The sequence below is a fragment of the Cynoglossus semilaevis genome, chromosome 1 (genome assembly GCF_000523025.1).
Source record: "Cynoglossus semilaevis isolate Cse_v1.0 chromosome 1, Cse_v1.0, whole genome shotgun sequence".
NCBI lineage: Eukaryota > Metazoa > Chordata > Actinopteri > Pleuronectiformes > Cynoglossidae > Cynoglossus > Cynoglossus semilaevis.
Window position 1 is genome coordinate 12,623,046 of NC_024307.1, and position 18,559 is coordinate 12,641,604.

The window sequence follows — 18,559 nt, forward strand, 5'->3', positions numbered from 1 at the left end:
TTCTTCCCATTGTTGAGTCCAAAGGTCATTGATATCTATCTGAGTTGACAGATTGTATTTCTTTAACTCTAATAATGACCTTTTCTATTCTGAAGTCTATGATTTAAGTTTCCCCAGTTTTTACTTAAGAAATTCATATTTTATTTGATCTCTGAGATACATTCTCCAAACTGCCAAATTCTGTTGGTTTCCTAAAATGATGTTTTTCTACAAACTTGAGATGAGTTCTACAAGACTGAAATTTTTCCATTACAACTTTTTACAAGATTATATTTTCTTCAGTATTTTCTGACCCCGACTGAAATTTCAGACTTTCCTTCAGGATCTCGTTTTGTTTCCTCAACAAAAGAACAAACAGCAATAATTCTGTGGAACGTTCCTGGGACTTTCTACAGAACACCAAAGACCTTTAGATGCTATAGAATTTGTTTTCGTGGCATACGTGCGGCCCACTCCGTTCTAACCTGCCTCGTGTTCCCTGTCCGTCTGTATCCTGAAATGCATCCTCCGGCTGCAGCGATCAGCGGCTCGTGCTGCTCACAGAAGAGCAGTCTATAATTACAGGTCAGAAAGGGTCAATTGGATCGATATTAATGGGACGCCGGAGTCTTTGGCGGTGCGCATAAAGTCTTATCAGGCCGCCACAGAGCCTGTTGGTTTAGGTAATGATGTATGTGTTTACACACTCCATTAGAATGCACTTCATCCCCCATATAAATGACAAAGTGGGATGACAGCCCAAAATACAATATTCCTGCAGGATTTCCTGAAAAACTTTGAGAAACTAAATCAGATTTAAAGGCCTATAAAAGTTAATTGTCCTGAATTAATGCCTTGGTCTTGTTTGTCTGTGTGTGTGTGTGTGTGTGTGTTGGGAGTGAAGGACAGATCCTCCGACCCTGGATGCATTCATCATGGACAAAGCTCTTCTGGACTTTGAGGTCTCTATTGACGCAGACTGTAAACTGCTCACCGTGGGGAAGCCGTTTGCCATCGAAGGTGAGCAAACAGACACTGACCTGAAGGAAAACCTGGCTGCTCACAGTCACAAATCACTGCATGTTCTACACATTATTCAGTGGATTTTATTGGTTTGTTAATTTGCCCTGAGTAATTAAATCCCTGCACATAAAACACACAGCTATTATACATTTTAGTTTCAAAATAAAAGTTAAGAAATAAAAGTTGGAAAGTTTTACAACACTAAAAATACACTAGAGAAGGTAATAGGTATTTGTTTCTGTTTCTTTTTTTGGTAGTTATAAAACTCTAATGAATACTTTTGGGGCCAGACATCGTCAAAGAAAAGGCTATGGGTCAACAAAAATAGTGCATAATAACCTCAATAATAAAGAAATAGCTGATATGGGTAAAACGTATCCTAAAAAAACAAGTACAGTTTAACACATAAAGGTTTTCTAAAGCTTTCTAAAGAGTAAAACGTTGAAATAGTCGGAAAAAAAAAGAAGCAAAAAATGTTGGCCAAAAATGGCTGGTTGTTAAAACGCAAATAAAAGAAACAAAATAGTCAATCAACCATCTAGACAGATAACCATCTAGCAAAAGATAATAAAAAAAGTTAAGATTAGAGACGGCTCAAGTCAATACTCAACATCCGTATCCGTGCAACATATGTCAACATTTCAGGATTGAACATCGAAAAAAATCAACTATAGCCCATTTGATCCGATCCCTAAGATCAAATGCTCAACTTATCTTTACACAACGTACAGTAAACAGGGAATCTATCACCTGAAGAACGGCAGCTTGGTGGAAGAAAAAATCAACTATAGCCCATTTGATCCGATCCCTAAGATCAAATGCTCAACTTATCTTTACACAACGTACAGTAAACAGGGACACTATCAGAAGAACGGCAGCTTGGTGGAGAAAGAAACGTATCAGATTGATGTTGGTATCAATCCCATACGTTATTGGTATCATTTGTACAAAAAAAAGGGAACATTCTTATCAGACTTAATCTACTGCATGTTTTTCACACAGATCAATTTCTTTGCAGCAGACAGCAGTTCACGTACCGTGGTCGGGTCGGTGTCTGACTGTCAGAATAATGCAGTGATTCTCTGCATGAACTTTACAGCTGCAGGGTATAAAAGAGTCATTCATTATTAACATCAAACGCCTGGTGAAAGCACTTTGGACTTCAACAGACTGGTTGGAATGACTACACCCGCCGTCATGAAGAAGAAAGACGAAATCCAACATCGCTCAGCAACAGCCAGTGATGACTAGGGCGGGGGGTGGAGGGGGGGTTACCTGTTTTCATGACTTTAGCTTCAGGCTCACAGTAGCCAGCCCTGACTCAGTCCAGTATACAGTGATGTAATTGATCAAAGGGTTGTTAAAGCTAATCGGAGATGAGAAAAAGTACCAAAGTATTCACATATCCTATCGAAGCATGTGGTAAGGATAGACATATTAACTATGTTAGTGTATGACAAATTCAGCCGTGGCACAAAAGTACATGAGAGTGGTGCCAATCAGTATAAGGAAAGGTGAATTGTACAGACGGAGTGAGGGATAGGTAAAAGAAAAAAAAACATTGATTGTGAGGCTAATGATTGATGTCAGCTAGGTCTTAGTGGATTATAATGTTTGCAGACAATATTTCAATCTGTAATGAACAAAGGTAGCAGTTGCATCAATTTTAAGTTGTCCAAACTTTGAGGTATCTGTAACCTAATTAATTTACACTGAAACATATACAACTCAACGATATAACTATAGAAAATCTACCGTTTTTTGGTAAAACCATCTAGTCTCAAAATTAGATTTTTCCAAAAAAAAAAATGAAGAGAATATTACTTATTCTTCTTTTCCTGTGTGAGCAGAATTGGAGTGAGATTTGGAGGCAGAAAAAAAAAATGTATATATCTCAAACATGAATTATGGAGAGTCCAAATGCAGCGGCATAAATCTAGCAGTCATGCTTTGGAAAAGTGAATTCACATATCAGTAATGACAACCTCTCACACTGGAATCCAAAAAACTGACCTCATTCTGCTTGGAAGAATTATGTGGAGGACATCTGAAGCGACTGCTCTGGATAAGGAAAATGAAGTCGTAGTTATCGAGGGGGGTTAGTTTCTAACGAGGTAGTAGTGAACTACTGATATCTGTGGCATATATTAAAATGTGGTAATAAATGTGCGGGAATTCTACTCAGACCGTCTACGATTGATGGTTCGGAGACAGAGGTGCCGTCTGAGAGACAGGAGGCTGAGCTGGAGGTGGCAGAGTTGAAGATGCTGAGATTCTCAGTAGGTGTGACGAAGATAAAAAGTGATAGAGAGGTCATGTGAAGTTGAGCAGGGAGACAAGGTTGAGCTGGTTTTTGGACATGTGTTGAGGAGAGAAAGTGGAAAAGATTAAGGCCCCAGAGAAGATCCCTGGATGTTGTGAAGGACAAGGAGGTGCTTGATGTAACAGTTGAAAGGCAGAGGAACTGCTGTGGAGGGAACTGAAGTAGAACAAAGATTTCAGAATGGAGAAAACTCAATTATTGCCTATTTCGTTCGGTTATGTACCAACGCCTCGTGTGCAGCCATTACGTTTGTGTGCTACCGAGCTTTCACAAGTCCGATACTATTGAGTCTTAATCATCTTAAAAAGAGTTTTCTAGGTCCAGTTGTTTTCCCTGCAGGAGTTTTTGAAGGCTGACGCAACATGCTCCACTGACACAGAAGAAATAATAACCAATAAAGTACACAGGCTCGTCTTCTAGAGAGAGGAGTGCGTGTTCTCCGTGAGGGACCTGCTGCCCTCTACATACTGAGTACAGGCTCAATATCCCGCACGCGATGACACAAAATCCTTAACTTAGCAGGCAAACATAATTGCGACTTGCATCACTACTGTATTGCCTCTGTATGTGCGTCAGTAAATCGATACGGTGGTATTTCAGTACACAGTACTCTCGTATTTACACTTTGTTTGTCTGAAGGCCTAGCACAAACTAGCTAGAGAACAACGGCTGTATTTACACTTTGTTTGTCTGAAGGCCAAGCACAAACTAGCTAGAGAACAACGGCTACAAGTTTGGCCGTAAGATTAAAGCACAATTACAGACTTAATTTGCAGGTAAGTAAAACATTAAACTTTCATTTTGTTATTGCATCATTTAAAGGCAGAGATTTAATGTTTTAAATTAATAGTTGCCCAGACTCGTTTCCAAAGTAATCTTCACTTAAATCTGGTATTCTATTTCTTTAATTACTTTTTTTTTAATCATTTGGAGACTAAGATCTTACGATGTGTTGCAATTTTACAAGTGGGTTATTTCTGACTGCACGCGCACCAGACCTTTTTAACAGGACAGAGATCTGGACAGTAGGCAGGACAGATAAGTCCATGGCTTTAACTCAAATTATGACAGCAAATGTCTCTAAAATAAAAAATGGATAGATTTCCAACTTTTATCTCGTGCATCAAACCCCAAATTTCTCCTGACCCGATGTTCTTTTTCAGTGATTAAACGTTAATGGTTACATTTTGAAAGGATACAACAAGTGTACGGGAAAACACTGCGACACTTGTTGCAGAGTGGAACTCTCAAAAGGAGCAGTAAGAGAGTGGGAGGTGGACATGAATTGAGTTCAAGTACCAGTTGTAGTACTACTTCATTGTACAGTGTGTCATTAGTTAATAAATAGGCTATTAAGTCTATTAGGAACAAATGAGCAGCACCCTAACTGGAACAGAGTAGGTCTGCTGTACAGCTGAACTTGGTAGTAGTAGTACTGGTAGTACTTGGAGTGGTGTTTTTATAGTGTATACTGTAAAAATGTTAAGAACCGCTGTTTGGAGTTTATGGTCAATTCTTGTCGATGTTCCTTATATCACAAACCTTTTTTGAAAATGTTCTGGTACTCGTGTTAAACTTAAGGCCCTTGGGCCAAATGCGACCCATCAAGTCACTTTTGTGTGGCCCGTGGGAGCTTCAAAATTGCCTTATAATAAAGTCTTTGTTGCTTCAAAGCGTATACTGACCATAAATCACAACTACTACGATACAAGCAGTAATGTGTTAGTAATAGATTATGAAGTAGTTACGTCTATACAGTCTTTCAGTTACAGCCATCCCTTCGAGGGCAACAGTACTGCTGATGTCACAGTTACTAACATTACAAGCATTTCCACCAACTGTACCTGCTCGTCTGTACGCAGGGTTTGTTTAACCGGTTGCTGTGGAAGCAGTGACACGAGCAAGAACGGAGCTGCGTACAGATTTGAGTATAGTCTTATATTTTTTTATGGCTGAACAGCAGTAAATCGAGTCCCTGTAAGAAATAAAAGCTACTGACATTCTGTCAGCACAAATTATTCCTGGCACTAATAAAACAAAATAAAAAAAAAGACAGTGCTCCCTTTTCATAGAGAGTAAATAAAAGGTTCCAGCCATTATTACAGAGTTTTACAGTGTTCCACTCACATGCCACTCGCCTACGTACGCCTCCTGAAGGTGACACTGAAGTGAAATTTCCCCCCGGTACTAAATGTTTCTCAGATGCATCAGGCGTTTAACCTCAACAACCTTAAACTCAGCTGAGTGTCCAGTAATTTGGATTTATGTGCATGTCCTTGTCCATTTGTTTCAATTTGGTCCCATCTCTTTGTTTTGTGTTTTTTTTTTTTTTTGTGTGTGTTTCTGAGACAGACACAGACTAAACACAGAAGGACACTTGTGTTTAACAGAGCACTTTACATTAGCTAAAGTGACATTTCATCACAACCTTAGTTTTGTGGCCTACAGTCTATCTACTGTACCGATATACACCTTTGCTACATTTGCTAACCCTTAGCTTAGGCTGCAAAGTGACTGTTTGTTTGTTTTTTTGACCTAGTTGTCCTGATGTTTGGCTCTTTTTTTTTTTTTTTGCATTTTTATGCAATTTGACTAACATTTATTTAATGATACTACATCATTAGGATATATTTGGATTTATTGTATAAATATTGAGCATTAGTTTTTCTTCATTTTTGTATTTTATACTTTTAATTTATTCTGCAACTATTTCTGCTACTTTTTCATTTTTTGTCTTTTTAGGATTCATTTTGTTTCTCAATAACCCTAAGTTGTCATTTTTTATATAGTTAAAAGTTTTTGGTCGGTCTTTACATATTTATTTAACTTTTAACTCTCTTTTAGTCTGTGTTTGTGTGTGTGTGTGTGTGTAATAATTCACTTTTATGGACACATTTTCTGTTAGCATTTCTATAAACAGTTTAGTGCACAAGTATATCTTTTAGCCTTTTAGCTATATCGGCTAAAGTGTTGTAAAACTAATGGGCCACTAACGTTCAAAAACTCACAAATATTAGCGCGAGATTAAACATTTTGTAGCCACAGACCTTTAATGGCTTTGATTTGATTCCATTACCAATTACACAAAAAGCATTTATAATGCAGTAAATGAATATAACGAATCTCCTTCTTTTTCAAGAGTCACTATAGAGGATAATTAATGTGGTGATTTTTGGCACAGCTCATTTTGGACGTCCTTCCTAAAGCAGAATCAAGGCCTCGGACTGGAGCATTATGTGACTGGGGTATGATGGGTAATTATTGGGCTAAGTATCCTTACTGTGAGTGCGGAGACTTTCAACCTTGGCTTCCGACATATAGTAACTTTGTCATGCAACGCTGAGCAGTTTTTTCTTCATTGTTTGCTTTATAACTAGTGCAGGAAAAGGCAGTAGCCTTTAAAAATATTTTTCAAAAATCTGAGGCCTCCTTAAAAAAACGTTTGGACAATATTGGACCAAAGGCTGACCTAAATTTGAACTCTCCGTCACCCAAGGCCCAGCCTCGGTCAGTCCACAATCCCATTTTTCGCAGGACAACTTTTGTTTTCGCTGGAGATTATCTGCTGCTCTCCTGACTGTACAAGACAAAGGACTCTGCCGTGGCATTACTCAGAGCTGTGCAGATGAGAAAACAGCTCTTGGTGGAGTGGAGCCGTGGAGCAGGTCAGTTTGATGAAGATTCGATTCAAACCGTGCATGAAAAAAAAAAGCGCCGCAGATAATCCACAGGCGCGGCGTCGGTGTGAGGATGAATAGGAGGAGAGTGAATAACATAACGGGCTATAAGGCAAAGAAAAGAAAGAATCTGGTCAAGGCAGAACATGTACAAGTGGGAGAGAAGAAAGGCGCAGACAGAATAAGAGATGAAAAAAAGTGAGGGGGAGAACAACACCAGTAAGGAAGGGGTCAGAGGAAGCAAGTAAAAGAAAAGAGATAGAGGGTTTTCATTTGCCCGCTGCCAGTTTGCGGCTTTCTGCACAGGGAGTGATAAAAGAGTCAGCCAACAGAGTCCCCCTAATCAAGACAAACCTTCACCCCCAACAGAATGTAAGGAGGAACAGGGGGGAGGAGGAAGAGGAGAAGGAAAGAACGGGAGGAAGAGAAAGGATGGATAGAGAGAGAAGGAAGTGTTATTTGGTCCCCGTGAGGAAGCGGGAAGGATTTATGGTGTTGTTTGTGGTCAGGGGGTAAAGAGGAAAACTGGAGTGTGCTGAGTCGCAGTGAAGGCGACGTGATCTGCAGGAATCTTAAGGCTACTTGAGTGTGGAGAGACGCGGGCGGTGGGGGCGTCATCGCCTCCACAGAGTGCTGCTGGGAGATGTTTACGACAGCTCAGACACTCCCCATTAATAACCCTGCCTGCCGAACGTGCCGCCACTCACGGCTCGTTGGTGTGTGTGTGTGTGCGTTCTCTGATCCAATAGGTGGACGGCACAAGCTCAGTGGAGCAGGACAGAAAGCCGGTCTGAAGACCAAAATATGACCGAGCAGGCAAAAGGTTTTGAGTTTGGATGAATATGTGTCTGTGTGTGCGAAAGAGAGAGAGAGAGAGAGAGAGAGAGAAAGAGATTTAATTTCAAAAATCAGTAAATGGAGTCATTAAATCAGTGTAGCATTTAAAAAGGCATGAGCCCGTTCTCTTAACGGCACCAGGAACTGTTGAAAATAGTAATTATCTAAAAATTGAACAAGAAGATAAGTGGCGGCGACAGCAGCTACAAATATGGTGAGTAATTTTCATCCACACACAGAGACACGCACACACACACAGACATATCATGTTCTCCAGCTTCTTGCCTTACCCATGGGCCATCACAAATATATGCCTGATCCTAATACTTACCCCAAAGCTAATCTGACCCAAGTTCTAATCCTAACAAACTAAATCTTGAGCTACTTCAGTGGGTACCTGTAAGGTGTTCCAAGGACAAAGTGTCCCCACAACATTAGTAACATAACATGGTATCAGTACAGCAATACTAGGCAAATACATGCACACATACACTTGTATAAGGTTCCCATACCTGAACAGACTTAACTGAAATGTCCCATCTGTGTAGTAGTAGTCGAAGCTTCTGGGTCATGGAGGTCATTCCATTCTTATTACTTTAGAAGTAGGTCTATCTAGTTGGCCACATGTAAACTTTTTGAAAAAAGTAACCAAATGTGGCCCACATCATTGACTAAGAATGTCCATGCTGTCCTTGTGTCCCATTGTACATGGTCTACTTCAGTTAGACAAGCTTGCGTAGCCCACAAAATATAGCAACCCTGAGATGTGGCTCTGCGTTTCTTGTTTGAATGTTTGGCTTAGATCGGGCCTACGTCGTGGATACGAGAAACACATCTGTAACCAGTATTTGTATATTGCACCTTTGAACATGGGTTTCATGTTGGTTTAAAGCTGTGGTTCTCAATTATTTGTCATGCGCCGCCTTGGGGTCAGAAATGTTTTCACGACCCTCTCCCGACCCACACCCCCACAAACTGAATTGTTATTGAGAACCTGATAACACGTATATTTTTATCTGTACAAACCACTGTATGAGTTGCTGCCACCTAGTGACTGGAGGCTTGTTATCATTCATGCATTACAGCAGTGGTACACTGAGGTCCAGTGTGCCATATTCCACTGGAAACCCCTCACGCCGCCTCTGGCACCTCATGAATAACATTGGGTATCTGGTACACATTCCACCCAGGCCACATGAGGTCACATTGTCTGGTTTCATTTTTATTCATACAATCATTAATTTTATATATTGTAGTTCTTTTTCCATGATAAACCATTTTTACTGGTTTCTGACACTTTGAAGACCCATTAATAAGACGAAAGTTAGAGTTTACAGAACTCTGCCAAGGTCATCAGTCACCACCGAATCCAATCATCGCTTTCCTGAGGCTTCAGAACACTTTTAATCAAAATCACCTTTTTAATCATGATGCTCACAAACAATCAGACAAACGCAGCCTAAAACAAAAGCTTTGTCAGAAAAATGTTAGTAATTGACAAATGTAGAGACTAGAGAGCGTTATTCCGTGGAGCGTCTTTAAGATTTATATAGTGGTTATCAAACTTGTGAAATTTCTTAGCTCCCGTGTCAGAGCAGCCTTGTTGACGTGTTTGTGCAGGAGAAACTCAGGTGTTTCTGACACTGAGGATGAATGTGTTACGCTGAAGTATTGAGGGCACAGTGACACAGTGTGAGTCAGTGTGAACCCAGAGTTGGAGGAAACTCAATGAGCTCAACTCCTGGTTCATCATTTTTACTGATGTTTCAACCATCACTGAAAAGGGGAAATTGCTTCATACTTTAAAGGCAATTTCCTTACAGTTACATTGTTTCAAAGGTAATTTGGATTTTTTCCCCAGTCATTTTATACTGATTTTACACTCATACTGATTTTACTTGACTGTTAGCTTACGTTGTAGATAATTCATTCTCTGAATCAGTAGTAGAGTAGAGTTTTAGCAATTTTACTTTCTAGCTTTGATGGTTTTCGAGGCAGATATGTAGCTCATGTAGCTTTAACATATTAGCTAACTGTGCTAATTAACACACGTTGGGGTTGGTACAGTGCTTACCCAACCACCAACATCAATGTTTTAACATTCTTTTAACAGTCCAGTCAACTTTTAAACATAATTTTTAGGAGGTGATTTTATCCCAACACACTTTGAGTCTACGCTGCTGTTTATTTATGCACTTACCGTCTTAAAGTCAACTACCTTTGAATTACTTTTGTTTCCTAGAAGGGGGTAGTCCATCTTTTTGAGGGTCTTCTAAGACCAAGGTGCTCTTAGACTAATGCTAATTTATTTATGTTGTTGTGATTTTTGTTATTAAATGGCTAACTTTAAAATTAAAACTTAGTTTGCAGACTGAAAGTATGTATTTATTTGATATATTTTTGTTTTATTATTTATGATTTACTTTGACCACCTTTAGGAAAATCAAGACTAACTTTTCATACTAATGAATGCATATGTGTGTGTGTGTGTGTGTGTGTGTGTGTGTTTAGTACATTTCATTTATTATTAGACTAACTCAAGACTGATATCCTGCCACACCAAGCCCTGGGTTTGGATGCGCTCCAGAAGCATAACTGAACATTTAGTACTCAGGTTTTGCAAAAGGTAACAGTGCATTTTATGTGGGCTTTAAAAACCCACCTTGTGAATAACAAGGGCAATTTTCTGTATTTCAAAGGTGTTTCGACCCAAGTCCAGCTAATATCCGAGCATTGAAAAGTGTGTTTACTATCAATACAAAGTTCACCTGTGATTTTTTTAAAACAGTAATTACACAGTCAATAAAGGAAGTTCAATATAAACAAAATTAACAAAACTATAAAAACATGACTATTCCATAAACAACTTTGAAAGCAAGGATTATAACAGTGAAGTTATTTTATATATGGCTTGTGTAAAGCACCGAGGTAGTTACTGTATGTAGTGCTTTTTTTTCCCAACAACCCCAAAAGGTTGATGTGCCCCGGTGTGTGTGAACAAGTAGGTGTGTGGGGGATTTGAGTGACAGCTTCGGGGAGTTGAGGATGCTGATGGAAGATGTTGATGTCTGCGGAAAATATAGCATATGACAAGTGGCTGCCCACTTGTTTCCCTGTTTGACGGAGCGCTCTAAAGAAATGTGGACGGAGATGCCTGATGACAGAAAAATGCTGCCTGTCTGCTGGGGAGAAAAAAATAACAACACGGAATAAGACGTGAGAGACGTACTGAGACATAGAAATAGACTCAGCAGCCGGGAGATAAAGGGAAGAGTGAAGTGGAGCAGAAATTGAACAAAAGTGATGGGATGACAGAGATAAGCAGCCGGCAAAGTTAGGGAAGAGACCAGCAGGAGCGTGTGAGAAGAGCTGACCTCGGTCAGGGAAGGAGGAAATAGGATAATGATGACGGAGAAGACTTTGGTGATGAAGATAATGAGGGTAACTTAGAGCACAGGAACTAGACTCTGGACAGTCTTTGTCATGTCAGCAGAAGAAGGTGACGTTACTGCACATGAACCTTGTTTTTTTCTTTGTTTTTTTTTTTTTTATGGTCCACAAATCCGTGTCAGCAGCCCAGGTCGTAGACACTCTGTCACACTTTCACAGACAAAAATGCTGCTGGTACCAGTCAGAAGATCAAATGCAGCAGTACAACCTCAGGTGATCCTGGATCAGCAAACAGTCTCCAAGAGAGTCTTTGACTTCAAGCTGAGGGCAGATATATTACTGAAGAAAAGTCCCAGAAAGCCTCAAATGTTTACTGTGACCAGGTGTAAAGAAGTGTGTAAACCTCGGTGAGACAGGAAAGGTACTGGAGGCTTCTTCGATGTCAGAGACTTTTCAGGTATATAAAGGACTATTTGCTTGGGAGTTTATTTCAGAGAGAGAGGGAGAAAGAAGTTTCATAGAAGTTGTTGGCTGTGTCTGTTAGCTTCAGAAGAAGCCCGTTATGCTAAAACATCTGGTAGCTAAGGGAGAACAAGGCACAATCAAAAAGGACCTGACTAAGCATTTAATGACTTTAGAACCATAACCATTTACAACCAGCACAGCATCAAGCTGATTCACAGGTTCTGTGGCCTGAAGATGTCAGGAAGACGACCAGTAAGGAACTGGTTCAGCATTTAGTTGTTTCAAAATAAGTGCTATAAAGAACTGCCCTGGTTTCTGGAGGCCAGGTAAGGATTCGGTTCACGATCTGCCAGCTTAAAAAAAACAAGACCAGAAGTAGACCAGCATTGACAAGGCTCAGGATTCAAGACCAGAAGTAGACCAGCATTGACATGGCTGAAGATCCACTTCAAGTGCTTCAGGAACTTTAGGGAAGTCTTAAGAGGAAGTCCAAAAAGAGAACCTAGAACCGAGTCTGGAAGCAGTACAGGGAGCCCAGTAAAAAACTGACCTGGTTTGTGGTTGAGTCCAAGATAACTTAAACAGGGACTGGGTTAGGACCTTTTGTTTGTGCGGTTTTGTTTCAACAGTCTTTTTGAAATATGTAAAAAAAAAAAAAAAAAATCTTCTTCGAGAAGCCACTCAGTACTGAAGCCTCTAAGAATTTAGATTTTGAGGTGTGAATCAGGTGCGATACAGGCGTTACAAAACCTTTCGACCTACCCTTGTATCTTAAGGTGTGTGTCAAGATACTTCGTGTTCACAAGTATGGAAAAGTAGATTCGTTTTCTAAGTTCCTTGTCGCTACCATTACATCAAGTTTAATTGGTTCACTGGAGATATATCAAAACTGGCTGCTGATTACTGAAGACCACAGGTGTAGTTTAAAAAAGTCTGTTAATGGCAGAGCAGAGATTCTCTCTTCATCTGGTGCCCTGACAGACAAATGTGCTACCAGTAAAATTAAAACAATAAACAACACTGGAAAAGTACTTAAATCTGTTTCTTAATTTAAATTATGACTGTGATATAACTTTTTATTGCTGTAACTGTAGTGCAGTGTCTGCTCCCATTATCCCCCCGCTGCTGCTGCTGCTGATGCTGCTGCTGCTGCTGGATGGTTTTAACCAGAGAGGGGGAAAATAAAGAAACCCAAAGAATTGCCGGGCTGTTATGAAACTTTTCCAAAAGATCACGCACCGATGAATATTTAATATTTAGCACTAATGACTTACATTACCGCTTGCATAATTAAAATTTCTGTAGCTGTTAGAGCTATTTTTTTCCCTCTGCTTTTGGGTATAAGCATATTGTGTTTTCCATGTAGTTGCAAATTGTACCTGATTTAATTGGAGCAAAATTGGAGGTTAATTTCCATGCCATTTTTAAAGGTAAAAACGTTAAAAAAAAAGAAAAAAAGAAAATGTCAATACTCTGCTGTCATGGTACAAAACAACTTGTTTCTTAATTGTTAATCCATTAATGGATTAAAGTGTAAAAGCACCATTACAGTTGTAGTCAGTAGGTGCTGCTGCTGTGGCAAAAAGGTACCTTCAGCATCAAGCTGCCCCTTCACCCAAGAACAAGAACCCACGCAGGACATGTGTCAGCGTGTTACCGTGCTTCCATGCAGATGTAGTGAAACTGCCCTTTATTTAGCTGAGCTACAGAACCAGGTCTGTAACTGGAGGGGACCTGTGTCCATATTTCTGGTGTAGCTATACTTGTGGGGACACCATTTGGAAGTATAGTGTGTCATTTGGACATTTTGTCTTGTGGGGACATTTTGAAGGTCCCACTGACTGAAAGTGTATTTAAGGTTTAAGGATAGTTTGGAGTTACGATTAGAAGATCAGAGTAACCGATTGTCCACAGGCTAGCAGTGCATTAATCATGACTGATTGATTAATCTATATTCCTAAATTTGTCCTTTTTAACCGTTTACTGCTGCAATGAAAAAAAAAAAGATTTTAGTCATATGGAAAAATAACTCAGCTCACAGCTTCACAGTGACTTATAGAATGCATAGAGTTGTTTTAAAACATCGGTGAAGTCGCTGTCCTTACACGCTCCTTCCTGCGCTCAGTAAAGCCGGTAAGATCGTCGAAGCTTCCTTAACACATGCTGGACAACTTTTCCCTGCAGACTGTATTAGATTGGACCTAATTTGAATTACTGGATACACAGTGAGCATCATTGTGTCATGTTAAAAAAACAAGACTAATTCCATAATTGAATTAACGCAGTGAATACATAAATTTTGACAGCCCTAGTATCTTTGTGAAGTGCTCAAAAAACAAAATAAAAAAAAACTGAACGTGAGCACAGACTGTGACGAGTGTTGCAACTGACAGCCCCAGCTTCGAGGCACAGCTGAGGGGCAGAAGGTTCAATCATCTTTGATGCTGTGTGGGTTATTTTAATAAAGTATTTAAGTGCGGTGACAAAAGAGGTTGCAGAAAGACGCAGCGTACTCTGGATTGTTCTTCTCCTTCCAAATATGTGTCATAAAAGTGGCGGTAAAAAAAAAATGGATTCAAAGGGTAGGCTGAGTGTATCACAGCGTAATGGCTGAGCTGATATCAAATGTCATGTACCTAGTAAAATTCCTGAGGTGATCTGGGTGAGGATCTGTCTGAAACAATGACGGGAATGGCATACACAACAAAAATGATCAAGCATAAAGGGGAGAAAGAAAAAGGCAGTAACATTCATCAGGGTGACAGGGGACACGGACTGATGTACATGTTAAGAAAAAGCTAATGAATGTGTTCCTGGCTTAATGGCATTTTGGAGGTAGAAGAGAGAAAAAAAATCAGAATATGCTGACATTTTCTCATTTAGAATCTTGAGTTACAAGTTCCTTACAGCACAACCAAAAGGTCCGGTGGGAGGTGTTGGACCGACTCCTGCCGCGCAGAGTCTTACATACGTGATTTACAACAGAGAATAAATCAGCACAAGTTGATCCTGGCCATTAGACTGCGGCTAAATGAAATGTAACTGTCTGTACGGAGAGCGGGCAGGTAAAATATGAGCAGATTTGCAGCCCATGTGCTGAAGGCAAGTCTTCGAGAGGGGGAGTAAGATTTGCCAATTCTTAGAGCTGGCATCCGGACATTATCCTAAAAATGGACTGAAGTGACAGATGGTATGCAGAAGGTAGAGGAACCATTATCGGGCTGAGTCACATGATTAATGTCACGGCGCATCATAGAAATCAAAATTATGGACTGGATTTTATGGTTTTAGGGAGAGACTATCCGGGGGGAAAAAAAACTTTTCACACACCTGTACTGACAACACTGTCATCCAAAAATGTCTATTGTGCACATTCTAGTTGGAAAACACTGTCAAAAGTGAAATGACCATATAGAGTATCCTAATAACAATTGGACAAAACTAAAATGAAGTACATCTATATATATATATTTTAATTGTAAAATTAGTCTACCTACAGGCTGACCGGTGTCAAGGCCTTTCGTCCTTTGCTTGTCTTGTCCATTCTGTTAAACCAATAATAGATCTCCGTACACAGCTGAGCCTCATATGTTAGGAAGTGACTGAAGTTGTCTAGCATGTCCCATGATTATTCCATGATAAACTTGAGGTACACTTCGCTTCACCAGGAACTCTGATGACTGTAGCTGCACCATCCTCTAGGCAGAGCCTTTTTCCAGGACAGTGAAGGCATCACTGCTAGTACTTAGTTCTGATGGCCTCGCTTCCACTATTTGCAGGCATGACATTGGTTATTTTAGCTCATCTGAGTTGCTAGTTAAATATCCTCCTCAGATTCCAGTAGAGTAGTTTTAAATAGAACATATTCCAGATAGTGACAAAGTACAGAAGATACTTTTTTCCAGGGCTGAACATGAGGTTATTTTTGGGTTAAAACCTCTAATATGTGAGACAGATTAACGCCCCGCACCTGACCATAATCTTCCACATTTAGTTATGTTCACTTGCTCAGAACAGTACATTTTAGCACATGTAATTACTTCTCCGCTACTGCATGCTCCATTTACCTGCTGGCAGGCACACAGTGGCCATACAGACACAGGAATAGCTGCAGAGGCGGAGTTCACTTCAACGTGATTCCATCTGGGTGACCTCGTAATTGAAATGGCAGTCATTTTCAGTCTGCTGACCTCTCATTGGAGACCTCTCACTATACCAACATTATTGAGGTTGACTAATAAAGAGACCCAGGAGACCTGATCTGGATACTGCAGACTGGAAGCATTGCACACCTAACCAGGAGCAAACGGTCCCTGGTTCATTTACATGATGAGGTATGAAGTGGTACCCCCTAGAGCAGGGGCCACCTGGTAGACCCCATGGACTACCCAAGGTGTCTACAAGGTATGTTCTAAAAATAAAGCTAGCCAACACGATGGTAAAATATTGTACTGATAGTGATTTGTAATATATATTCAAAGTAAACACGATGGTAAAATATTGTACTGATACTGATTTGTAATATATGGTGCAATGACGATTTAAGGAGAGTGTTTGCTATTGTATGTCCCAGAACTTGACGGAGCAAGCATCTGTTTTCTAATGTCATAGTATTATTACATTGTTCTGAAGAGTCTCTCAAACAAGTAGCTCTTCGTATTGCTAAGTGCCCTTGAAGTAGCTCTCAGTTTCAAAAAGGTTGGTGACCCCTGGGCTAGAGACTGCCCTCTACAGCCCGACTCCATCGGTTCTGTGCCCATTTCATTCGCCCCTCTTGAACACCTCAAAGAATTTGGCTTTACTTTGCCCACTTTCGCTCCTGTACCTGTGTTTCTCAGGGGACTGTCAGTTTCAACAGCACCATTAGCTCCCAGCCCTTCCCTGTTAAGATCAAATCTGGCCGCAGAGACATCCTGGCAGTGTGCTGCAGAAACTTTAGAGCCACGCCCAAAGGGGCTGTGAAGTCAGAGCCAAGGTTAACAGCCTCATTGACACTGTGTTTATGGCCTTGATTTTGCACCTGCACTGATGTAAAATACCTTAATTCTTTTTCTGCAGTAAGCACAGTGGGAATCTGATGAATGACACTATTTTAGGGCATGGTATTTTGGGCTTATTTTCTTTTACCTCTCTCTTATGAAATATAAATTAAATGCCACACAGAGAACTCTTCTTTTTAACACACTGTCATATCACACAAGAGAATATAAACCAAGGATTCAGATGTGAGCTCTGAAACGGTTCCTGAGCTCAACAGGCTAGAATCACAGAAATGGTTGGCACAGTGGTTACTCACAATTAACAAATAAAATAAATCCATTCAGCAAAGACAAATGCCTGTTCACTGAAAAAAGGTTCTGGCGTATTGTCACTTGATAATGCAGACGGCAACGTGATACAGACAGGATTAGTTTATTAGACCTATGCAAGGGAGTTTCAGCTAATCAAGGAAACAGGAAACACAAGAGGCAGGATATGAAGATACCTGGGATGATGCAAGTTTCAAAATAAACCTGGAAATACTGACATAATTTTGCGTGGCGTTTTTGATGATGATGAAAGATGATGAATTAATTATCTTTTTATTTCATAGGCATAAATTTGGCAAGTTGTCCCATGAGCTAGTATAATTTATTCAACTTCTCTCCAGTCCTGGATGAAGACGTTATGTGCTCAGTCTGGGTTCTTACTGCCAGGCACCAACACTGAGTGTGTTTTACTGAACTCTTTCTCAGAGTTAGACACTGAGACATAACTTTTAGAAATATTTTCTATCAAGTTCCAAAACATGTCACATAGTATTACTCTGTTACTGTTACCTAAAATGCCAGAATTTTTTTTTAGACTTTTTGGGGCCATCATGCCAAGCTCTTTTACGTAGGTATGGAGTATCACTGGACTATTTTTGTTACGTAGAATTAAGTGCTTCATAAGAAATTGGGTTACAACTGAAAGAATCAGGTAAAGTGGAAGTCCAAAAGCTTGATTTATTCAAGAACCTCCATATAAAGTGTTATAAAGAAAACTACAAATACAAGTTAACCACTTGTAAACGATGAAAGTATATCTTTGCATTTGTGATTTTTTTCAACTATCTCTAAACAGCTTCTGAGTCATTATCTACTAATAAAACTTTTAAACTAATATTAATTATTTGCTGACAATAACCTAATTTGTGTTGTTTAAATTGTCCTTTGACAACTTATAATTAAATCTAGCTTTTAAAAGTCAAAGGGGCTGATAAATATGGAAGAATGTATGAAAAAATACATTTTTTAAATTACACTAAACAAATTTGAATTCAATATCCTAAACTTTTTAGGGAAGGTTTTACTTCGATCTACAAAAAGCGTCACAACATGTTAGAAGAAGATGCAGCCAACAGACTGTTCTACTCATGTCGTCTAAGACCCTACCTGACAAATGTGGTGCAACGATAATAAAAGGCTTTCGGTGGATGAACCCATTTTTATCACAAACAAAATTTTGTGACCTTTCATGTCTTGTTTCTAAAAAATGCAATAATTGTAGAAGGCAGAGTGAAAAATAATTACTCAAACTCATTGAGTTTTATCATTATAAACCCTTATTTGGTCATATCACACAGCCCTACCTGGCCAGCCAGTCTTAAAATTTCACAAAAAGCTTTTATGGGTCAGAGTTCCTTATCTAAAGAGCCAATCCAGAAGATCAGAGCAGAACCCAAGGTCACTGAATATTACATGAACAGGATCTTGTTCTTCTTTACTTTTCCCACTGTTTTGCTGAGAGCAGCTTCTCAGAATACCTGTAGATACTCTGGTATGATAAAGAGGGGGAGCAGACTGCTGGATACCAGGGTTTGATCCACTACCGAACCACAAGA

At 39.7% G+C, this 18,559-nt stretch overlaps 1 protein-coding gene across 1 annotated transcript in view; it reads left to right on the top strand.

Annotated features, from left to right (window-relative positions):
• LOC103379839 (glutamate receptor ionotropic, NMDA 3B-like) overlaps window positions 1-18,559 on the top strand; it is a 45,309-nt gene that overhangs the window by 23,087 nt on the left and 3,663 nt on the right. The window contains exon 8 of the mRNA XM_025060015.1: window positions 884-999. Coding sequence (XP_024915783.1) covers window positions 884-999 — 116 coding nt within the window. The remainder of the gene's footprint in view (window positions 1-883; window positions 1,000-18,559) is intronic.